Source organism: Protopterus annectens, chromosome 2.part2 (genome assembly GCF_019279795.1).
Source record: "Protopterus annectens isolate FY-2018-M chromosome 2.part2, PAN1.0, whole genome shotgun sequence".
Lineage (NCBI taxonomy): Eukaryota > Metazoa > Chordata > Ceratodontiformes > Protopteridae > Protopterus > Protopterus annectens.
Window position 1 is genome coordinate 568,294,103 of NC_056730.1, and position 25,299 is coordinate 568,319,401.

The 25,299-nt window shown below is 42.5% G+C and overlaps 1 protein-coding gene across 1 annotated transcript in view; it reads left to right on the plus strand.

Moving 5' to 3' along the window:
• Positions 1-25,299, plus strand: part of PRELID2 (PRELI domain containing 2) — a 1,431,605-nt gene that overhangs the window by 492,482 nt on the left and 913,824 nt on the right. Inside the window, exon 4 of the mRNA XM_044064028.1 lies at positions 5,079-5,239. Coding sequence (XP_043919963.1) covers positions 5,079-5,239 — 161 coding nt within the window. The remainder of the gene's footprint in view (positions 1-5,078; positions 5,240-25,299) is intronic.

Sequence of the window (25,299 nt, forward strand, 5' to 3'; positions counted from 1 at the left end):
CTTTTTTTTTTCTTTTTCTTTTTTAGAATAGAAATGTTCTTCTGTCAAGTAGCATACACTGTCATAGGTTTATAGGTAGGTACTAGGCTATCGGCCCTGGGGCCTATACAAGCCCAGCCAAAAAGGTACCCTGGCTTTTGCCAGCCAAGAAAATTATTTTCCTGTGCCACTGTTGAGCAGAGCCACAGAGGTGATCCCCGGGGTGAATAATAAACAACCTCTGCAAGGCTCGAACCCAGGACCCTGCACACTATAGCTAAAGTGATTTACCACTAAGCCATACCAGATATACTAGATGTGTTAGATTGGGAACTGTATTCTTGAAGATGGTGTACAATTCCAAAAATCCTATCCAAGCCCACGAGTAGTTTCTGTTCTGTTATTCTTGCAAAGGCTGTCAACCTAAAATACTTAGAAGGGCAAAGAGAACAAGGTTTCCATTTGGACCAGAAAACCAAATTATAACTTTTTAAAGCTCAGTACCCTTATTTCCTCATTATTTTGCAACTGTTACTATATGAATGTAGGGAGTGACTTTGTTTTCTTAACATAGAATAAACCGATGACTTTTGTGGAGCAGTAAAAGAGTTTTCCAAGTGATAGATGTTATTGAATTGATAATAAAGTGCATTGTTGCCATTTTTAAAGTAGTTGTTACATTCTGTGGCAGCCATATTTTGTGACTTTCACATTTTTTTAAATTTTCTAATCTGTTAGTTGCATCGATTATGGGTTCATTTAAGTTTCACGAACCCACTGTATTGTTTAATGGCAGAATGTCAGAAGCCAATATTTAACACTAAAAAATGCAAAAAACAGTTTTCAGTTTTGAATGAGTACATTGAACAGTAAAAGTTGCTGTAAGTATATTGTTGCATGAGGATTATACCCCCCCACAACCCCTGACATGGTAAGACTCTCTTATTTACATATTTACATGTACATGTTAGTGTAAGGGAAATTCTTTGAGATATTGTAATTTTATTTTATATCTATACTTTGTGACCAGGTTAGTCCTACTATGTTAGTAGCCTCTTTTCAGGGGACACCTGAGGTGGTATTTATACTGCTAGGGGAAATTTAGCCATGCCATCAGGAAACTTCCCCTATTCTTTTTATTTGATGCCATGGGATCTTATATATCCACATCAGCTCCCGCCAACTCAAGCAGACAGGTTTTCAGTTTTAATGTCCCATCCCCCTAATGCTGCACAGTAGTGTCAGCAATCAGTGTTCCTGGTTTGGAAATAGCACCCACAACCTACTGCACCAGGCAAGTGTGCCACTGACACAGTTCAACTAGACCATGAATAGAATGTAGCTGGCAAAATAGAATCCCTTTCTGGGAAGGTGTTGTCAATTATCCATTTCCTAGTGCCATGGAAGTTTTATAGGCTGTTTTTTGTAGTGAGAAAGACCACATCATCCCCTTGCTATATAGTTTTTCCAAGGAACCTGCCTTGCCTCAGTGACCCTTGCTCAGGGGTGATACATGCCATGATCAGAAGTCTGTCTGTCAAGTCAGGTAGACCCACTCTCCTCACTCTTCATACCTGGTGAAATAGTACTTTTGTAGGTGGTAATGCCTGCACGGCCTCAGCAGAGGTGTTTGCAGTGGCGGATTCTGCTACCTGACAATAAGAGTTGAGGGTGTGCTAGGTCACATAATTAATCCTGAGTCAGACCACCTTTTCTTCCACTGCAGTTGCATCTAGAGCAGGATGGTAAGGCATATGCTATGCCTTATCTCCTCTTTGCACCTGCCCTTATACTCTACATTCTCCCTTTGAGTTTGGCAGTAAACTGCGAATGCAGCATTAGTACTGCTTGCCATTGCAGATACGTTCACAGGAGTATATGTACCTGCTAAAGATAAACTCCTCTTCCCTTCTGAGATGTTGCTATGCCATACAGCTGACCTACAGTTCCTTGAGCCACTTAGTTACCCCCCAAAGCAGTTCTCTTCTCCCAGCAAGATACAAAGCTGCAACACAAAAGAAGTGCTTTTCCTTTGATAACCATGTTGCCAAAGTGGTTAGAAAATCCTTCTGTGTGACCCATCTGATCACGAAAGGGTTCACATCAAGATCTAAGGATGTAATGGTGCCCCTCTACTCTTCCCTCATCAGACCCATTATTGAGTACAATGCACCAATTGGAATGTACCTGGCTAGACATCTCCAGCAGCTGGAGAGACCATAGAGGTACCTAACCAAGAGGATTACTGGCCTCAAACAGTTGCCCTATGCAGCACGATTGAAAAAGCTAAGTCTGTTCTCGGTTGCATACCGCTTTCTCAGAGGCAATCTCTGTCTAACGTACACAGCCATGTCCAACCCAGAATTGTTGAACATGCTCCATCTTAGCAAAACCAAATCTACTCGAGCTACACACTCTAGGGATATAAACTTCAACACAACAATGAATAGAACATGCTGGAGGGATAGATTCCCTTCGCAGAGACTTCCCTTACTATGGAACAGGGTCCCGATCTACATAAGACAGAGCCCCTCACTATCACTCTTCAATAGAAACCTTGATGAGTGGATGGGTAACAGATAGTTCACACCAGGGATCACACCAACAGCATTACTAGATAGGGGGAAAGGGTACTAGCTGCTAGTACAAGGGTCTAGGGAACTACTATAGGGGCGGTGAATACCGCGCAACGTGGCTGGGCTAATATATGCCTTCGGGCAGATAGCTCAGTACCAACCTATGAACCTATAACTTCTAGTAGGCAGCAGCTGCAGCATCAGCAGAAAAATAGGTCTTAAGTAGTGCCTATCAGTCAAACAATGATTCACAGCACCTTCATTTTGTTTGACTTTCTTGAAGTTTACAAGCATCTGCAGTGTTTCCTCGGTCTCAGAAATACTCCTTCGACTACTTATTACCCTTCCAAAGTGCCTAGTTTTGCCTTGCCATTTTTAATGCCAATACTACTTTAAAGACACAAGCATATTCAGCATTGTTAAGCACGTGTGTATAGCTGTGCACAATTTCAGTGACTGCACAATAGATCACAGTGTGCGGTTGATAAGTGTTCCCTCAAGTTGTGGTTTCCAACAAGATGGCCATCAATGAGATGACACCCAGCTAAAAGGATGCAGACAATGAGCAATGAACAATTATAAGCTTATCAACTCTAACATTCTCCTCAGTGTTGCCTAGTATTCTTTCACAGATAGTGGCTCTGTCACCCTCTACAGAAGAGTAGATGAATTCCCTAAAGTGTCCTGGGCAAATTTTCCCAAGTCCATGTCTGTATTGAAAGCAGATTATAGGCCTAGTAGGACTAACTCAGTCAATAAAAGTAAATAAGTAAAACAAGTAAACATAGTAATCACATCTGGAATGCTGTGTTCCAGATGTTAGATCCCTTGGGGATTATGCTACTGCTGCTTCAGAGTGCCTGAATGATGTTGCAGGACATGCCATTAACCTCTTGACACATCCCTGAGAAAGTTCTTTTGGTTTGTTGTAGGTTGGCAGCAGTTTCATTGCACAGTATTGCTGAGTGGTCTCTTTCTTTTGCACCCAGAATGTTGTAAGAGGAAGGATCTGCATGTTTTCTTCAATCCTGAATGACTGGCTGATATTAGAAAATTTTCCTGGTAACATCTCTCACTTGGGCTGTCACTTAGTTGCGGTACTTGGAATCAGAAATTAGGAGTGGTACAAACTGATCACATCACACATGATTTTTTCATTCCCCCAGAGGTATACACACTACATTGTAAGGTGTTCCTGCCTGGATGCAGTGGATGGTGTAGGCTAACACTGTCCAGCAACTTCTGGACTTAATTGTGGCCATGATCATTACAGTGATAGTGAACTGTAAGATATCTGTGGCTGCAGAGTCTCACTACAGCCTATAAACTTAAATCTGATTTCCAGTCTTTGCTTCCAGGTTATAGAGTGGATGTTGTTCCCTACCAAACTCATTGCTGTTTTTTCCCTACACCCAAACCTGTCATATGTTCTGACAATGGATGCATCACTGGTGGAATGGGGAGCCCACCTCACTTATTTCACTGATCAAGACAAATGACCTATTATTTTGTAGAGGCAGGGTGTATGTTAATTGCCTAGGAGCTATGGGTAGTCATTCTTACCAAGAAAGCTCATCATATTGAGCTTGAAACTGGGACCTTTTCTGAGTCAGTCTAATAACGAGTCTGTCTTATGGCACATGAGTGAGTAAGAGGGCTCACAATCATGCCCCTTTGCAGAGAGGAACTACAGATCTGGTAATGAGCCATAGAGAAGGACATTGCTTTTTCAACAGTTCACAACCTGGGAAAAGTGAACATGCTAACAAACATCTAGTTATCTTATGTGAAAGTACAGTACACACTCTCTCTCTCTCTCTCCTCCTTTGCAGCAGTGCAAAGTAACACTTGTGGTGGGCACATTTGTCCTGTGGCGGGGAAGTTACTCTACATTATCCTATAGTTCCCCTAGTTCAATATCTAATTTCAAAATGCAGAGAGGCAACACCAAAACTCACTGTCATGGCCTTCTGGTGGCTAACAAGTGCTGTTTCAGGCTTTTGGATTTCCAGCCGTGAAGGAAACTTTACTTTTACAACTTGTCAGGTGAATGGCCTATGTATTTTGTCTTTGTGTGGTACTTTGTATCATGGTGTAAACCAGCAGGGGGCAATTGTGCTCTTCAGTTTGAGTATCAGGAAAACAGCCAAATGATAGAAAAATAGAAGGACATCACAATAAATCCAGTGTGTGCACATGTGTGTAGTGGGGGAATCTCCTTGAAGTTCAAGTGATAATGCTAAGAATGTATGTTTTCCTTTTTGTACAGAGATTGGATTACATTGGAGGGAGTCAGTAATTAGAATTAGATGACCTTCAGTGCAGTCAGGGCAGAAATAAGTGAATTATAAAAATGTATATTTGGTTCATTGATAAAGAGAATAATCTTAAAAAAAGAGATGCACTTGTTAATTTGCAGTAGTTCCCAGAGAAAACAAAATAACCAGATTGTATTGTCTATTTGAGAGCAAAGTTCACACTTGGATTTATTGCAGATGTTTTTTTTTTCATTTGGTTTTTCAGATCAGTAGTCTAAAAACTGCCAGCATTTATCTAGAAGAGGAGTCCTGGCTTGATAAGCGAAGACGGACTATGAGTATAAAAAGTCGGTGCCTCACTTGGGCTAAATATGCTACTTTAAAGGAAGAGTCCATGTTCAAAGCAAGTCAGGAAAATCCCAACTGGTAAAAGATGGTCCATTTCTATAATTATTTGCTGATTGCTTAACTAGTGGGTTATCCTACTAGTCTAAGCCTATTTTCAGAGGTAACCTGGCATGAAAAGCTCCAAACGCAATATATGTCTGCATAATGGCAGTCTATTAGAAAACATAACATACCACAGTAATGTTTTATTTTTATGAATGTTACACTCACTATACTGTAAAGCTTTTACGTTACCAGTTTAATATGCCGCAATAACAGGAAATGGATTTACATAGCAGTGACATTAAACTACATTTACAGTACCTCTTTAAAGCTCAGTAGAAATCTGTTTCAGTTTGAAGTTCCTTTAAAAACTGTGTATTAAATTAATAATTGCCTTATTTTCTTGACGGATTTTTCACTACAGTTCAGAAAAATGCTAACTGCTCATGCTAATTGGTCAATGCAGGTCAGTCACTTTTACTCGGCTGAGAAAATCTGGGTCTGCAACCATTTGTGGGGGAGGGCACATGGATAATTAGTATTAGCCACCTCTCTGAAGTGCCACATCAGCATGCAGCTGCACTTTGTGCTAAGGCCTTACAGCCAGAAACTTGAGTGCTACAATGGTCTCCGAATTAGAAAGGCTTAGTATGTTGTGGAAGAGCGATGTACACAGTAACCCTTTCTGAATCCCAGACTTTGAATGGCAGATGCATTCCTGGGAGTATAATATAGTTGAATGTAGCAGGAAGAAATGTTGTTGACCTTATTTTTCACTTCCTTCTTAAATTAACATTATAGTGGCCTGGAATGTGGTACACATATAACACAGAGAAGGTCTCTGGCTAATAAAGTTTGCAGATGCCTACAAACTTGGAGCCGTAATAGAATCACCTAATGATGTAGACTTTCTACAAAAGGGCCTCACAGAGATAGATGCTTGGTGTCAAAGTCATGGCCTCAAGCTCAATGCCAAGAAGTGCATTATCATCCTCTTTGGGAAAAACTCGGTACCCATGAACTACCACATAAGTGGTAGTTCACTAAACACTGAAAGTGTGATAAGAGACCTCAGGATGCAGGTGGACAGTAGTCTCTCCTTTCATAACCACATCGCCACAGTAGTCAGGAAATCCTTCTACGTGGCACACCTCATCGCAAAAGAGTTCTCTAGGAAAAACAATGTCATTGTTCCTCTCTACTCATCCCTCATCAGATGCATTATAGAGTACATTGCCCCATTTATCATGTATCTCACAAGACACCTACAACAATTGGAAAGGCCACAGAAATACCTCACTAAGAGGATTACCGGCCTCAAACAGATGCCATACGCAGACCATCTCAAAAAACTCCAGCTCTACTCTATCGCATATCGCCTACTCAGAGGCGATCTCTGCCTAACATACAAAGCTATGTCAAACCCAGAGTTGTTGGACATGCTACGCTTAAAGAAATCCCAATCTCTCCAAACCACATGCTCAGGGACCTAAACCTTGTCACCACAATAAACAGAACATGCTGGGAGGGCTAGATTCCTGTTGGCCCTCTTTAAGAAAAAGCTTAATGACTGGATGGGAAATAGAAAATTCACCCTGGGGATCACTTCTGCAGCATTGCTTGACAGGGGCTCAGGAAAATAATTTTCTTGGGTGGCGAAAGCCAGGGAACCTTTTAGGCTAGGGTTATATAGGCCCCAGGGCCAATAGCCTAGTACCTACCTATGAACCTATGAACATGAAATGTCTTGTACTTCATGGTTAGGGAATGAGTTTTACGATAAGTGGTTTTGGTACTTGCCATGACCCAAGTTCTCTAATGCTATTGTTTGAGATTTTTCATGTGTCACACTGACCAGATACCCCCCATATCCCAGTTTTCATTTTATGTTATGTAGTCCTATCTCGCCGTAATTCTTGCTGGTTGGGTTTGGAGCCGATCCTTGGCTCCGATTAGGCCGAATACTAAAGCTCGAGAGCTTCCAGTGCCTCGAGGTTAATCCCTATCCCATGAAGCCCCAGGCTACATCCCCAGATCTTGTTTGCCTCGCAAGCTTTGAGACATTTCTCCAGTTGGCTCATTGGCTCATAAGTATAACTTTTCTTTTATTTGGTATTTTTCCTAGCTAGTTGTACTATTTTTTCTTCCCTATATACCCCTAACTTCTAGCTGTTCGTGTTGTCTGTGTTATAACCGTTTTAAGTCTTTCTGCCCCTTTTTAGAGAGTGCCATTTTTAGTTAGAGGCCTCTCTCAGCCCCTTAAGTTTCAGGGCCATTTTCTCTTCCAGGTCAGAACCCTTTTAAGTTAGAGGATTCTGCCCTTTCACCTTTCAGTAAAATCCGTTTCAGTTAGAGGATTCTATTTAAAAAAAAAAAAAAAAAAGTTTTAAATTTAGTACTTAGTAGTTGTTATTGTTTGTTCTTTGTCATTATTGTCTATAATGTCTAAGGAGAGTTCAAAGGGCCTCTCTAAAGAACCCAAGGAGCATAAGCCTTCTGGGTTCAAGAAGTGTGCAAAGTGTGCTGGAAAGATGTCATTGACGATGCGCACACTAATTGTGTTTACTGTCTTGGTGCCATACATCTGCAAGACCCTTACAGTATTTGTCACGGGTTTAGTACCAGAGTTTTGCAGGAGCGTAAAAATAAGTTAATGGCCAAAGGTCTTCTTCCTTTTCAGCAAGTTTTGGATGAAGGCTCAAAGTCATCTAGAAAGAGGCCAGCTTCCACTCCAGATTCGGAACCGTGCAAAAAGATTTCAGAACCGAGGGGTCTTGGTTCAGACAAGTCTGCATCGCCAACCTCTTCGGTGTCATTAGTGTCAAAAGAGCCAACTGAAGTTTCCACTCCTCGGACCCCAGCTTTGAATCCAGTGGTGGTGTCACCAGTATTGAGATCTCCCATAATGGAGTCTAGATCTCCCTCATTCTCCACCCACTCCTCCAGGAGTCTTTCAGATGATGATGTAGAGTGAGTGGTGAAGAGATTGCTATGCACACCGGCCCTGGCTAAATTGCTTTCACCTCCGGGCCCAAAGGCGTCAGTTCCGCCTGTCTCCACTCCACTTTCTTTGATTCTTCCTCCGATTACCCTAGAGTCTTTAGAGCCAGAGGGTATGGATCCGATTGTAGTGGAACCGTCGGCCCCGAGACCCTTGCTGGCTTCTTTGGTTCCGACTTCAGCTCTGGTGTCTTCAGCTCCATCCGGTGCTGAGACAGCTGGGAGCCAATGCTCTCCGGTCGGCTCCGGGGGTAAGAGTCGGCGTGGTATGTCTTCCGATCCGACTCTCCCTCTTGGTGCTTCGGCTTGTTTGAGCTCGGCACCTACCTCTGCCTCTGAACCACCTCCTCCTCCTCTGAGCCGATCTCCAGTATCCTTGGTGCGGGGGTCTTCTCCAGAGTGGGGTGGGGGTGCTTTCGATGTAGCAGAGAGGATGCTGTCCCCTTAGATGGCACCTCTCTTGGATCCACTCCCTATTCCCCACCAGGTGACTGTGTCTATCTCTTCTCCACCCCCTCCTAAGCATAGAGATCTGGAGCCCGAGGTGACCACCGCTGGTGGTGCCCCTTCTTCCGGGACTTCTCCTGAGTATCCCTTGGAGGATGTTTCCAGGAAGAGGCTTTGCAAGAGGAAGCACATTGACTCCCCTGAGTCCCGTCACTTCAGATACTGATTTGGATGAATCTGAGGAGTCCGCAAAATCCCCCTCTGAGGATGTTTTCTTTGCAGACATCCTAGAAATCCTGAAACAGAAGGGTGATTGGTAGCCTATCAACCCTTCGGAGGATGATTCAGTATACCTGGAGGCTTTCGGATCTTGGCCTTCCAACTACTGGGTGACTCCTCCTTACGACAGATTGTTAGATGTCATTTCCAGGAAAGCATGGACTTTGCCAGACACTGTGGAGCGTATTCCGAGGAGGCCAAACAAATTTATTACGGCCCCTAAAAAAAGGAATTTTTAACAAAAGGAGTCCCCATAGATGCCATGTTGGTGGCGGTGGCCACGAAGAAGGAACTGTCAGAAATCTCTTCATCTATGCATCCTCCTAGTAAAGAGTCTAAGACTATGGATAGATATGGCAAGTGCATATTCTCTTCAGTGACCTTCACCTTGCAGTCGCTGAACTATTTATCCCATTTTACTAGACTTCAAAGGGATCTCGTCAAAGAACTTGGAGACGCCCTTCACGGAGCAGCAGCTACCGGGTCCACAGACAAGGTATCCTCACAGCTGGCCACCCTTACCTCTATCGCAAACTCCTCCATGAGGCTAATCTCCTAAGCAGCTGACGGAGCGAATAGAGCGGCGGCATCAGGAATCTCTCTCAGGAGACATTCATGGATGTGCCTTTGTAACTTTGCTGACCCTTTCAAGTCTTCATTTACCAACGTCCCTTTTGATGGTTCAGCCTTGTTTGGACCCATGGTGAAAGAGACGCAGACCAGGTGCGAAAAGGACGGGAAAACCTTATCTGCCATGGGTGTCCATTTTTCTGCCCCTTCCAGACCTTATCTTAAAGGTCAAAAGGGTGGGAAAATGTGGTTCCGCAAATCCCAAAAAGGTTTCTTGGACGCACGTGACGATTCTTCCCCTAGGGGCAGAGGGGGAAGTTATAACTGAAGATGCCTCCCTCGCAGCACAGGGGGTCCGCAGAATCAGGGCGACAAGGAGACCTTCTCTGATAGGCCCTACCAGCGCTCCTGAAAGGAGACCAGCCTGTCCTTCTCTGGAGGCAATCGGGTGTCACTTGTCATTGTACCCATTCACCTAGCAGCAAATTTTCCAAGACAAATGGGTACAGGATATAATATCCAGATGTTATCTCATTCCCTTTTCTTCCACCCCTCCAAAACTTCAGTCCTTACCAGACGTTCCACCCATGCAACTCGACTTGGCAACTCTAGAGATTCAATTGTTGCTAGACAAAAGAGTCATCCAAGAAGTCCCCGCAGACCAGATAAGATTCGGAACTTACTCAAGGTTCTTTTTAGTGCCAAAAAAGACAGGGGACTGGAGATCCATCCTAGATCTCAGCAGAATAAACAAATCTGTAAAGAAAACAAAGTTCCGGATGATAACCCTGCAGTCAATATTCCCTTTCATAGGGAAAGACAACTGGATGTGCTCTATCGACCTCAAGGATGCGTACTACCATATAAAAATGGACAGACAGTCCAGAAGGTATCTGCGCTTCTGGCTGGGAGCCAGTCACTAGCAATTTCGAGCCCTGCCCTTTGGCCTCACTACAGCCCCTAGAATGTTCACCAAATGTATGGCAGTGGTCACGGCTCACCTGAGATGTCAGGGATTCCGAGTGTTTCCATATCTGGACAACTGTCTCCTCACCACCTCCACCAGGCATCTACTATCTCAGTCCAGGGATAAAACCTTTCTTCTTTGCAACAAGCTGGGCATCACTATAAATCTAGAAAAATCTGCCTTGTTACCGTCGCAACATATTGTCTTCCTAGGAGCAGAGTTAAACTCAAGAGACGTGACTGCAAGACTCACCCCAGATCGAATCCACTCCCTGCATCAACAGGTAAAAATTTTGATTTCAACAAAGAAAGTCCAGGCCAGATATGTTACAGACCCTGGGAACCATGGCTGCTGCCCTTAGCCCGATTACACATGAGACTACTACAATGGCATTTATTCGCACAGTGGTCGATGCAAGATCTCTCTCTTAAACATCCGATATACATCATGGAGTCTTGCAAAAGAGATTTAACTTGGTGGCTTCAGACAGACCAGCTGTATCTAGGTTGTCCCTTTATGTTTCCCCAACCAAAGGCAGTGTTAACCACAGATGCTTCCCAGATCGGGTGGGGATGGGGGGGTCATTATCTGGAAGGGCAGTTCAAGGTTTATGGTAAGACCACGAGAATCATCTGCATGTAAACATCCTAGAAGATGAAAGCAGTGCTTTATGTGTTGTAGGCATTTCAGGACTCTCTCCCTCTAGGAACAATTGCAATTCAGACAGACAACATGTCAGTAGTGTGGTATCTAAACAAACAAGGAGGAACCAAATCTTACCCTCTATGTCAAGAGGCGTTGAGTTTGGCAGTGGGTGATAGCTTCTCAACGCTTTCTAATTGCAACGCACATCCCGGGGAAATCCAATATGATAGCGGACAGACTTGGCAGGACTCTCCTGTTACCTCACGAGTGGTCCCTGAACAGAGAGATGGCGGAGATGATGTTCCGCTGATGGGGCCAGCCTTGCTGGGAGCTTTTTGCCACTCCCAAGAATGTCAAATGCAGCAACTACTTTGCTCTAATTCCCCCAAAAGGGAAGCCATCCAGGGATGCACTGGTTCATGATTGGCCCTCGGGATTACTCTACGCCTTTCCCCCTTTCCACTTATTCCAAAGGTGTTACAGAAAGCCAAATGGTCGAGAAGCAAAATGATCCTCATTGCTCCATACTGGCCTCGTCAGGTTTGGTTTCCTTTTCTACAAACCCACCTCTTGGAGGAACCTTGGATTCTGGATCCAGTTCCAGACCTTCTGACCCAGTCTTCGGGAGAGTTCCATCAGTCCATCCACACCCTCAAGTTGACAGCTTGGCTGCTCCGATTCCATGACTAGCCAGGTGTTATTTTTTCACGCCAGCAGTAAGTCATATCCTATCTTCTTCCCATAAATCTTCCACTAGGAAATTATACTCTAACAAATGGAAGAGGCTTTCATGTTGGGCAGCTAAACGAAATATTAAACCTCTTACTGCCCCTATCCCAGCAATTTTAGAGTTTCTCTAAAATCTGTTTGAAGAAGGCGCTGTGGCAGCTACTATTAGGGTACAATTAGCTATCTCCAATTTTCATACAGGTGAAATGGGTGTTCCCATTATGTCTCACAGATTATGTAAGGCTGTTCTCAAAGGTACTTTTCTACTTAGGCCTCTGATTAAGGAACCAATGACACCCTGGGATCTAAATTTGATTAAATTCTCTGACTACATTTCCCTATGAACCTGCTTCTTGTAATCTGAAATATTTATCGTGGAAAACCCTCTTCCTTGTTGCCATTACATTAGCCAGAAGAGATGTTCGTGTTTCACTGTTGCAGTCCTAACCAATGGGTTATCCAGCTCCCGGTAGCCCTCGATCGGCCAGAATACCAAAGGTAAGTAAATATGACATTGGCTGCCCTCGGTTGTAAAGGACGTCAGGACGTCCGATACAAAAGAAGGCAGCCAATGTCACTTCCTCAGTCTTCCTTGCCACAGAGCCCAAAGCAGAAGCATTTCTTGCACTAGTGCCAGTTGGCAGTTTACCTGTTTTGTTTCAGACTACAAAGTTGAAGTCAACTACAGCTAAGTACCCCATTGGGGATCCTCTTTTCTTGCCTTAACGAATGTCAGAAAAGGTTAATAATTGTCTTACCTGTGGAAAGCAGATTCCCCATAGAGATTTTCATTCCTATTGCATAATTTGTTTAGGCCTTGACCACGACGTACCTAATTGTGATCTCTGTGCTTCCTTTAATCCGCGTACTATTCATCGTTGGGCTAAGCTTTTAGCTAAGCATTTTGGAGTTTGGCCTAAGTTTGTCGGTATGGCGTCTGCTATTCTTCAGGCTTCGGATATCCCCAAGAAGCATAAGGATAAGGACTGCAACAGGCTTCAGAGGGTCAAGTCCTCGGATGATGTTAAGTTGGTCGTCAGTCATGCGGTAGCCAGTGAGGCGCTTTTGCAGCGCCTGCAGATTTCCAACCGCAGGCCTTAGTTGAGACCATTTCAGTCTCTCCCAGGCCTCCAGCTTCCATTTTGCCTTCTGTCTGACTTTTCACCTGTCGCCTCTTCAGCTGGATCCGGAACCGCTAAGCCGACTCCGGTGTCCGAGGCCTCTGTTCTTCATTCAGACAGCAAGCTCATACCGACGACCTCTGCTATGACTTCGGCGGCTGCCAGGCCTCCCGAGTCCTTCAGACTTGCAGGTAAATCTTCCAGTCGTAAGCCTGTGAAAAAGCAGGCTTCAGTTTCTTCTCGTTCCCCTCAGTCCCAAATGGTTAAAATGGCTAATGACCTTTTGACTCTTATTAGGGGTTCACAGCCTCCTCCTTCTAAAAGGGGCAGAGATGTTTCTCCTGAGGCTTTGTCTTTTTCTGGTTCTGATACTTCTAGCATTTCTGCTGATGAAGAGGAAGTTTCTCATGTTTTTTCTCCTTTCGAGGATTCAGACGCAGAGGAGTCCATCCCTTCTGCTTCTCCTCCAGAGGATTTCTCTTTTGGACAGAGATTCTTTGGTGGGCGGCAGCCTGTCTACAAAACAAAGGCATGCCTTTTCGCCCACCCCCTGCCACTCAAGTTCTTACCACAGACGCATCGGACTATGCCTGGGGAGCTCACCTGGATGGCAGATGCATACAGGGACGTTGGAATGCCCAGCAGATGCACGTGCTCATAAATCTAAAGGAGTCGATAGCAGTTCAGCAGGCCTTACTAGTTTCAATCATCTTCTTTCTCCAGGAACCCTGCTTGTCAGAACTGACAACACCACAGTCATGTGGTACATCAACAAGCAGGGAGGGACTCATTCTTAACCTCTGTGCAGGCAGAGCATGAATCTCTGGTCCATAGCAGCATCCTTGGACCTGCATCTCCTAGCTCAGTTTCTTCCAGGAAGGCTCATTGTTTTGGCAGACCAGTTGAGCAGACAGACCCCGGATCCTCACGAGTAGCAGCTGAACAGAGCAGTCTTTTACAGCATCATTCAATGTTGGGGTACACCTCAGGTGGATCTTTTCTCCTCCCCGGACAGCCATCTTCTGCCTCTTTTTTGCACCAGACAACATCACAGCAGAGCCTGGAAAGTGGATGCTCTGTCCTTCCTTTGGACGCTGCTGTCAATTTATGCCTTCCCTCCTCTTCCTTTTCTTCCCAGAGTATTATTGAAGATCAAGGATGAACGACCAAGGGCTATTCTCATAGCTCCGGACTGGCCCAGACAGCATTGGTATCCACTGCTTCGCAGTCTCTCCCAATTTCCTCCTTGGCATCTTCCTCTGAAGCCAGATCTTTTTGTTCAGGAAAGGGGAAACATTTTACATCCTCATCTTCAGTCTCTTCATTTGGCAGCATTGCTCATTGTATGACTCCATCCTTTTCTTCTTCCCTTTCCCAGCAGGTGGTTGACGTGCTGAGGGAGGCCAGGAAGACTAGGAAGTCCTATGCTGGCAAATGAGAAAGATTCTCTCACTGGATGCAGGCTAGAGGGGAATCTTCTTCTTAGCCTATCCTTCCTCTGATCCTGGAATACCTGGCTGATTTGCTTCAGGGTGGTCTTTTTTTCCTCTATCAAGATCCATGCTTCAGCCCTTTCTGCTCATTGTTCTTTTGAGCAACCCATTTTCTCTCATCCCCTGATGAAAATGTTTCTCAGAGGTACTTGCAACTTAAAACCTCCCAGAAGGGCACCTACTCCAGCCTGGGATCTTAATTTTGTTCTAGAGAAACTCACTCTTCCTCCTTTTGAGCCAGCTGCCACTGCAGATTTAAAGTTTCTCTCTTGGAAGACTGCCTTCCTCTTGGCTATAACTTCAGCAAGGAGGGTTTCAGAGCTGCAAGCTTTGATGGCTGTGAAGCCTTTTCTTATTTTCCATGCAGATAGGATCTCTCTGAGAACCAACCCCTCCTTTATGCCTAAGGTGGTTTCTAGCCTGACTCTTTATCAGGCCATACACCTTCCTACCTTCTTTCCTAATCCTCGAACTAGAGGTGTAAGAATCCTACATTCTCTTGATGTGCACAGACAGCTCAGGTTTTACCTGGACAGGACTAAGAACCTTCGGAAATCAGCGGAGTTATTGGTCAGTTTTGCCCCTGAAGCCCAGGGCAAGGCTATTTCTAAGCAAACCATTTCTAAATCAATTGCACATTGTATTACCTTTTGTTATTCCTTTCATGACAAGGTTCCTCCTCAAGGGGTTAGGACCAACTCAACTAGAGCAGCTACCACTTCTGCAGCCTTTTTAAGGGGTGTCCCTACTAAAGACATTTTGGAAGCTGCCACCTGGTCCTCTGTTCACACTTTCGCAAAGCATTATAATTTGCCTTTGTTTTCTAGAGCCAGGAAAGGGTTTGCCACTGCTGTTCTGCAGGGCATTATCTCCAATCCTTGATTCTGTTGGTTCCTCCTCCCTTTACTGTGGGCTTTGGTAATCAACCCATTGGTTAGGACTGCAACAGTGAAACACGATGAACATAGTACAGTTGTGTACACTTACCATAAATGTAGATGTTCGTGTGTATTCACTGTTTCAGTCCTGGTTTCCCTCCCTCCTTCCCCCTTTTTGGTCCTCTCCTGTTCTCTTTTCCTAAGGTACAGGCTAAATTTGGTATTATTTGCCAAAATAGCTTTTGATTTAAGCTTTGTTTTCTGGGGGCTTCTGACTGTTATGGCAAGAAAGACCGAGGAAGTGACGTCTGCTGCCTCCTTTTGTATCGGACGTTCTGAAGGCCTTCACAACTGATGGCAGCAGATGTCATATTTGCTTGCCTTTGGTATTCTGGCCAATCGAAGGCTACCGGGAGCCGGATGACCCATTGGATAGGACTGTAACAGTGAATACACTCGAACATCTACATTTATGGTAAATGTACACAACTGTACTTTTCAGAGCTGCAGGCTCTTTCAGTACATCCGCCTTATATTGTATTTCTTAAGGACAGGGTATCTCTGAGGACTAATCCCTCCTTCCTCCCAAAGGTTTGTTCGGAAAACAACATAAACCAATCCATGGAATTGCCAGTCATTTTTCCCAATTACACCAACAAGGCAGAATATAAACCACACCAGCTTGATGTGCACAGACAGTTGCGTTTCTACTTGCATAGAACAAAAGACATTAGAAAGTCAGATAAACCTTTTGTCTCCTTTTCTGATAACAAGACAGGGTTACCAGTGTCAAAGGTGATCTTGTCTAAATGGCTTACGGATTGTATCATCCTTTCATACCAAAAGAATGACATACAATTACCAGGGAAGATAAAAGGTCAGTCTCAACTTCTTTTGCCTTTCAAGCGAGGTTCCCTTTAGATTCGATTTGTGCAGCTGCTACATCCGCACACCTTTATCACTCATTACAAAGTGGACATGGCTTCCCAGAACAGGGCTTCCTTTGGATCCTTGGTGCTGAAAAGTCTTTTTTCGTGAGCCACCCTAGGGTTTAGGTGCTAGGGACACTGTCCCAACCAGCAAGAATTACGGTGAGATAGGACTACATAACATCTAGAAGTTATGTACTTACCATAACGTTCCATGTTTGTAGTCCATCTCGCCTATATTCTTGCATCCCAACCTCCTTCCCCCTCCCGTTCCTGGAGGAACTGATGGACGAAATTATGTGCCTGCAGAGATATAATGACTTTCAGCCTCTTCCTTGACTGAATTTTAGTGATTTGTAAATATATATATATATATATATATATATATATATATATATTTATGTATATATGTTTATATACATATAGAAGAGAAGGTGCTTCTTGCTTGTTTGCAAACAAGATCTGGGGATGTAGCCTGGGGAATCATGGGATAGGGATTAGCCTCGAGCCACTGGAAGCTCTCGAGCTTTAGTATTCTGCCGAGTTAGAGCAGAGGATCGGCTTCGAACCCAACCAGCAAGAATATAGGCGAGATGGACTACAAACATGGAACGTTATGGTAAGTACATAACTTCTAGTTTTTTAATTTTTACTGCAGTATATTTTTGTTATGTTACAGTAGTGTTTTCCACTGACTTCAGTGGGCTTTATTAATTGTCTATAAATTTCTACTGAATAGGGCTTTAGGTAGTTTGTATGTATTTATATGAATGACATGTCTTGGGATTAGATTTGTAATCTATTTCTGATGTACAAATTAATTAATTTTTACTTATTTTTTTGACGTGGCACTTCATTTATATGATTTTTTTTTAGTAGTTAGTATAGTTGAGGGGTAGGCAGGGTTTTTTTTTGAGGGGCTTGGATTTTGTGTGTGCTGTATCTAAAGATTTTTTTACATTGTAGTGAATGGGAAAGGTGGTCAATGCTTTTTTTGTTTTAATTTTTTTAAGTCACTTCAAATAGATTTGTGAATGAAGTTTTAATTGGGGTAATGTATATTTTGGAGGGTGAAACTGTCTTTTTTGCATGCACTGTATAGAGTTACTTTTTTGCATTGCTGCAAATTAGAAATGGGATCTGTCCTTAAGTTTTATACACTAAGTTTAACTTTGTTTAAATAGGCTATTTTGTGTGAGCTAAGGTGTTTTGGGAGAATGTCAGTGTTACTTTTCAGTGTTTGCCATTAATTTTTATCTTGGTTTTAACATTTGGTGGATTTAAGGAAGTTTTATTATCTATCATGACAGTTCTAGCACATATATATATCTATATATCTATCTATCTATATATCTATATATATATATATATATATATGTGTGTGTGTGTGTATATATGTATGTATGTGTATGTATATATATATATATATATATATATATATATATAATGTATGTATATGGGTCTACTTCATATAACCGAACTCTGAAATGTTCGAAATTCATATGGCCGAGACCATATGATCGAACATTTGAATGTTCAAAAATGTGAACTAGACCTGTAAAAATAAAAACACACACATTAAACTAGGTTTAGCAGGGGGGGGCTTCACCCCCCTACTTAAATATACCAACTGTGAGATCGCACTACAGCGAGAACAAGGGAAATCTCCAGGTCCACACTGTATGCGATTTCCCGTTCAGAATGTTGGTATTTCAAAACTTCGAACATATGGTCTGCGGTCATTCTGAAGGGGACCCATATATACACACACGTGCACACACACACACACACACATATATATATATATATATATATATATATATATATATATATATAAACTATTTAAACTCTTGATGACATATTGAGACCCTTTTTGGATCTCAGCAAGTTAAATCAGTTTGTTTAGTATGCCATGGTCATGGTTCAGTCCATTTTGCCTTTGCTGCAGAGATTGGATGTGCTCGACAGATCTTCAAGATTTGTACTATCACATCAAAATGAACAGAGCCTCCAGGAGATACTCTCCGCTTCCAGCTGGGAGCCAGTCATTACTATTTCAGCACACTGCCCTGTGGTGTCACCACAGCCCCCCAAGGTGTTCACCAAATACATGGCAGTGGTAGCAGTTCACTTGAGACTGCTGGGATTCTGGGTGTTTGTGTCTAGACGACTGGCTCCTTACTGCCCCAACCAGACATCAACTAAAACAGGCAAGGGACTGCTTGCTCCATTTTTATTCTAATCTGAGAATAACAGTCAATTACAACAAATATGAACTCACCTCAACACAGAGTCTGGAGTTCATAGGGGTGGTTTGAACACAGTCAGCCTGTGTTTCCTGTAATCGAAAAAATTGTTCCATTGGCCAGGTTCCATATGAGGATCCTTCAGTGTACTCTGTCAACTCAGTGTTATATTCTCCAACATCCATTATCCATGCCAATCAGACTCACTGAAGCATGCAACAGATATCTTCTGTGGTGGATTCATTCGAGCCAGCTACACAAAGATCGTCCTTTTGTTGCTCCCCATCCCACGGCCACAGTGACCACAGATTCTTCCCATCTTGGATGGGGGGCACTACTTGGGAAGGACAGTCCAAGGCATGTGGTCCCCCTGAAGAGGCCAAGACGCAGATCAATGTCCTGGACATGAGGGCTGTCCTACCATTGCAGGCTTTTCAAGATGCTGTCCCCTTTGGGACAGTTGCTAATCAAATGGCAATATATCGGTCGTCTGGTATATCAACAAACAAGGGGGGACCAGATCTTACCCTCTTTGTGTAGAAGCTCTGAGAGTTTGGCAGTGGTCATTCTCCTCCATTTGCTTTTTAATAGCAATGTACATCCCGGGGAAATCCAGCATGATTGCAGACAAATTTAAGCAAGTACATTATGAAGCCTAATGAGTGGTCTGTCAATGTAACATGTTGGATAAAATTTTCTATCTGTGGGGCCAGCCATGCTGCAGTCTGTTTGCCTCTCCCCTCAACAAGTGCAGCTGATTCTTTGCCCTGATCCCTCCATTGGAGGAGTCACTGAGAGATGCTGTAGTTCACAATTGGCCCCGAGGACTGCTGTATGCTTTTCCACTCTTACCATTAATTCCTAAACTTCATCAGAATGTAGTTTGGTTGAAGAGCACAGGTATCTTCATTGCCCCCTTTTGGCCTTGTCAGATTTGGTCCCAATCTGGCCTCATCTTATACATCCACCACCATGCCTGACAGGCACGACCCATCTAAACGTAATAGGCCTCAAACTGACCGCATAGTTTCTCCAGTTCTGCTAATTGCTAGACAGCCTAAGCTGTCTTCCCTGGTCTTTCATATTTTGCTATCTTCCCGTAAGGCTTCTACTAGAAAGACCTAACAAGAGTAAATGGAAAAGATTTGTTTTCTGGGTCCATAGCAAAGACTGGACCCCTTTTTCAGCACCCATTCCAGCGATCCTCAATTTTTCAGCTTCAGTCTTTAATGAAGGAGCTAGTTTTTCCTGTAATATCTCAGTTGGCTTCCATTTCTGATTTCCACTTGGGTGAAAATAACTCTACATTAGCCTCTTCTAAAGTATGTAAGGCCTTTCTCAAGGGAGCTTTTTTGCTTAGACCTCCATTAAAAGATCCTGCACACCCTTGGAATTTAAGTCTAATGCTTCTGGCTTTAACTCAGTCTCCCTTTGAACCTTCAGCCAAAGTGGACCTAAAATTTGTATCTTGGAAACCATTTTTCTAGTGGCTATTATGTCAGCTTGAAGAGTATCTGAACACCAGGCACAGTCTTCAAAGCCTCCTTATCTAACTTTTCACAAGGACAGAGTGTCTTTGCAAAAGAATCTGTCTTTTTTTTTTTTTAATCTAAGGTAGTTTCTGAGTCAGATATTAACTGGGTCATTAATTTCCCAATTTTCTTTCCGAATTTCTCAAACAAAGGGGGCCACATGTTACACCTGTTGGATATGTATATTTTGCTTCTGCCTTCATAGAACTAAAGACTTTAGGAAGTCTGAACAGTTATTTGTTTCCTTTTCTACTACCAGACTAGGCAATCCAGTATCTAAAGTTACATTGGCCAAACAGATGACGGACTGGATAACCTTTGTGTATGGTAAATTGAGTTTATCTCTACCGAAACCTCCTGGTGCCCATTCCACAAGATCAGTGGCGGTTTCTTCAGCTGTTTGGTGGAGAGCATCTTTAGATGATACATGTGCAGCTGCAACTCGGGCTAATCCACACAGTTTTATTGCACAGTATAAGTTGAATTTGATTTCTAGGAACAGAATGGCATTTGGCTCAGCAGTGTTCCAGATTATTCTTCCTTAGGGGCCTCCCAAGGTGGTAGAAGCTGGAGATTGCCGCATCAGTTGAGGAATGAATGAAAATGACAACATCAGATTATAAATGTATGTACTCACCATAATGTTCCATCTGTATTTTCATTTTTTTATTCTTCCTCATCTCCCAGCCCACTTGCCCCCTTCTTTTGCATTTCTGGAGAGATCTGCGAGGTGTATAAGAACTTCCAGCTTCGTTTTTCCTATTCTGCCTCAGCCTTTATCTGTTATTGTTTGCCCATTTGCATCAGGGGGCAGCAAACTCAATCTGAGGTACATTAGGTTGGCAGGGAGGAGCTAGAGAGTTCTAGGATCTGGTTTAAAAGAAGTGACCGAGTCGGATCTGAGCCCCATCTTCTGAGGAAAAATGAAAATGGAAAACACAGATGGAACGTTATGGTGAGTATGTAACTTTTTAATTCATGCAAATATTTGGGTCATGTGAGTGCAACAGTAAGCTGTTTGACAGCAATTTCAAATGAGCAAACAGATTTTGACTTTTGAGCTGATTTTTTAAATTCATTTTATCGTTGGAGACCTCCAACCCAGATGCAGGGGACTGTGTTCCGTGCATCTGCCTAATGTAGTCAACTTTGAAGCTACTGGACCTCAGAGGAGGGGAGATTCTCCCTTGCAGTAATGATCAATGAATGTTGAATTCCTCAGGTTTTCATTGTTACATTATCAAGGCCTCAGTCATGTGCCTGGGTACCAAGCAGATGTGTTAAAAAGTGCAGCTTGTTATAATGCTTTCTGCCTGCACTAGTTGGCTTCCTTTGAAGTTCCCTTATCTTGTCAAAACGTAACTCTTAACTGCTGAATTTGCCATACTTATACAGCTAGTTATGCCCTATTTGTTGGACACTGTCAAAGATCTGTGACTTAACATTCATTAAGGAAGTAACTTTTTCCAGGCAGAATTATACAAGTCCAAGCCAAAAGGACTCCACAAAACACATAAATATTTGTATTAGTGTTTACAAACCTGTCTTTCTCACTGTATCTGGGGACATATGTTAGTTTCTCCTGAAAAATAAAAATGTTTCTGCATAGTGCCTCACTAATACACAATGATATATAGGTCTTTTATGATGCAGTCAAATCAAAAAGCCAGTTTCTGTTAGGCTACAATAACAGTAAAACATGCATCTAAATCTGTCAACATGTGTAGTGAAAAGCTGTCCTGATGGTGACATTTGGTTTATAGAAACTAATGTTCTGTAACTCCAGGGGTGAGTGTATAGCAAGGAAAAATAGAACAAAAGCAAAAGTCCCAAAGCAGATACAATGAGGAGCCAGCCAGAGAAAGCCTGACAGAATACCGAAATATATGTACCAAAATGTTTTCAAACCTCCGTTTGTTAAGGTATTGTTTGAGAGATATGCTTTCCCCATTTGCAGAGTCCATATGTATGTTCTTATTTTCCTAGCTGAATATTTTCTTTGGGGCTCAGCTCTCTAAGTGATAAGTAAATTAACTAACGCTGCCCATATATTACTAATTGCTGAGTGATTGCATTCTAACAGGGCGTTTAAGCATATTTTATTATGTTCTTTCCGAGATAGGCCATTGTTAAAATGTTCCCTATTGACATTAGTGCAGTGTTGCTTAAATGGTGAGACCAGTCTTTCAGCGCAGGAGTAGGATTGTTGCAGGATAGTTCCATGAAGTCTGAAAATATTGTAGTTTATGACAATAACTACATATAAGCTGTTTTATGCAGAATTAGGCTATGTGCAAATCATAATGCTTAATGAATATGTGTATTTGATTATAAAAGTAATGGAAAATAGTAATGCATTAAGCCAAATCTTGCTTACTGTGTGTGTGTGTGTCTGTGTCTGTGTGTGTGTGTGTGTGTGTGTGTGTGTGTGTGTGTGTGTGTGTGTGCGCGTGTGCGTGTGTGTGTGTGTACACCTTTGAAATGGGGTGCTTAATCTGCCTCTCTTTAGTTAAGCATGTATATTTTTTTCAAGAGGCCAAAAGTAGTAGAGGCTCGTTTGGAGAGTTTTCTGGGATACCAGGAATCTCACTGTGACAGAAGTTGAGAACTTGTACTTGTATTCTGTCATCAGTCAGTAGGGCAGGTTTACTACAGGCAACAGAGCCAAGTGTTAATGGCTTGCAGTCAGTTACTTAAAAAGTTTGTTTCTGGTGATTTTGTCTCTGAAAGAAGCAAAGGAATTATTATTTTTTTATTCACGCTCAAAAAATGTAGTCCAAGTTCCAGTGTGTCAGCAAATGTTGATTTTTAACATTTGATTAAAATGAGTAATGTGGGAATATAACAATGACATTGGAAGGACTATGCATTCTTTAACCCTCTCAAGAAAGATCTTCAGTTTTCCTACTCAAAAAATATGTGGATTTCCTGCTAGGTTTAGATAAATTTGTATTAGTTATCACACGAATGTACTATGGTACAGATTTTGTATATTGATAGGTCAAGAAAAATAAAGTTTGTCTTATAGGAAAACAATATTGATACTTATATGAATAAATGTTATGAAGATTTGCATTTGATACAGAAAGACAAAGAAAAGTAATCACAAAATGTTATTTTCTGAATATGCTTAGGGAAAGTTTAAAGGCCTTTTTAATCTTTCATGCAGATTCTTTTACTTTGTACTGCCCAAATTAGCTCCATTTATGAGGAGCTGTGTGGTGGGTTGTATGATTTTGACTCTTATAAATGTGTTGTTGCTTGCTCCTAAAAGAAAATACCCCATAATAATGTGCTCTATATGACTTTCCATACTGTAACTGTAACTCTGCATTTTACTAGCACCTAGTGTAAACTTTGTCTAGTAGCCCCACTCCCACTGAAGGCTGTAACTTCAGTATATCTCTGATTAAAAAGTTAATAAGCTTGGAGGCTGCATAGAGGTAGGAGCATGTCATCTTTAGGCTAAAAAACTTCATCCTCTACTCACCTTGTTAGGTATTTATATATTTATGTGTTCAAATATTTGTCCCCTGAAAGTCTGTCAGTGCCTTGTGTCATTGTTTACTAAAATATTTGTTGCCTATTTCCATCACAATATACATTACACAAGTTAAAAATAAAATGATTACAAAAAAGAAAAGACAGTGTCTGTTAATGAAGTCTGAATCATTAAATGAAGCCAAATCCTGCAACCATTATTTATTTATTTATTGTATTTAATTCTGTAACACCCACTTGGCAGTCAGTTATTGATGTATTACATTCCTGATTATTAACAGGCTGGAGCAGTTACCTAGATCTGAGAATAAAAAAAAAAAATGAGAACATATGTTTTAGCCAAACAAGACAAGTAGATGTTCATACATATTGCTACCTGAGCTGAAGTGGTTTTCTCACATGTAGCCTGCTTCATCAGTGTACTGAATACTGCAAATTCAGTGCCAAAATGAATGTACAGTGAAACAAAATCAGTTTGCATGGTCTGATTTTCATGCATTGTTGTCTTGAATTATATAAGGCAGCCCACACAACTAGCACTACAGGCATGAAGTAGAACAAAATGTGATTAATTCTCTGGGTGTGAATTAGTTAACTAGAATGAGTCCTTCTGTTTTTATTTATTCGTGTAAAGAGCATGGTTGAATTTTTTTTTTACTGAAGGACTGTCTTTCAGAGAAATCACCCATCATTTTCAAAATTATATTTTTGCACTTGTCTGCCACTTTTTCTCACTCTATATCATGCAAAAGAGGGAGGTATGCTATAGCAGCAACACACAAAGAAAAAAAGACTACAAGTAAAAGAAATATCTTCAAAAGACTGCATCATGTCACTGAAGGTTTCCTTAACTTGTAGTTGCTAAAAACGCCCAGGAGGATCAGAGGTATAAGAAAGTGGGGTCTTTAGAAAATGGTAGGAAGAAATTACATAGAAAAAAAGGCAATTTTGGGAACAATACATGCAGAAAAATGATTTGGAGGAGGAATGAGAAGACTGGTCTTCCCCTCTGCACTTTGGTCTTCGATAGCTCCGGGCCAGTATCATCCCTGGGTCATGGTGCTGTTTCCGGACTTGTTCCCCGTCCCAGGGGGACCTCTCCCTCAGATGGGTGGGTCAGGTCTGCTTCCAGCCTCTTGGGTTTCCTGACAGTAGAGAGGATCTTCTCCAGGGCTGGAGTTTTCTTTGCCACACTTCCAGGTCCCTCCCTGCCTCTCTCTACTTCGGCTGGTGAGACCTCCCATCCTGTTCACTGTCAGCCCTCATGATCGAGCCTTTAGGAAGATTTCTTCCCACTGGGAGTCTCTGCCTCTTACGAGTCCTCCCCAGAGCCCCCTCAGAGGAGGTAGATCATAAGAGAAAGTGCAAGAGGAGGCACTTGGACTCCCTCTGTGAAGTCCCTTGCCGAGGACACAGACCTCAAGGAAGGAGACAGGTACCCCTTATCTCTGCCTGACGATGTCTTCTTTGGAGACATCCTTGAAATCTTGAAGCTAAAGGGCGGATGGTCTCCCCAACCGCCATCTTCAGAGGAGTCCATGTTTCTTTAGGCCTTCGGGATGGGCCCGTCTACCTCCAGTGTGTTTCCTTCTGATGAATTGGTAGATTTGATTGCCAGCAGCCAGACACGGTAGAGGCAGTTCCAAAAAGGGCCAAGAAATTTCTTAGCCCTCCTGCGGACTATTCTTTCTGGAGCAAAGGTGTCCCAGTTGATGCTGTTGTAGTTGCCATTGACACTAAAAAGGAGCTAGCAGAGCAG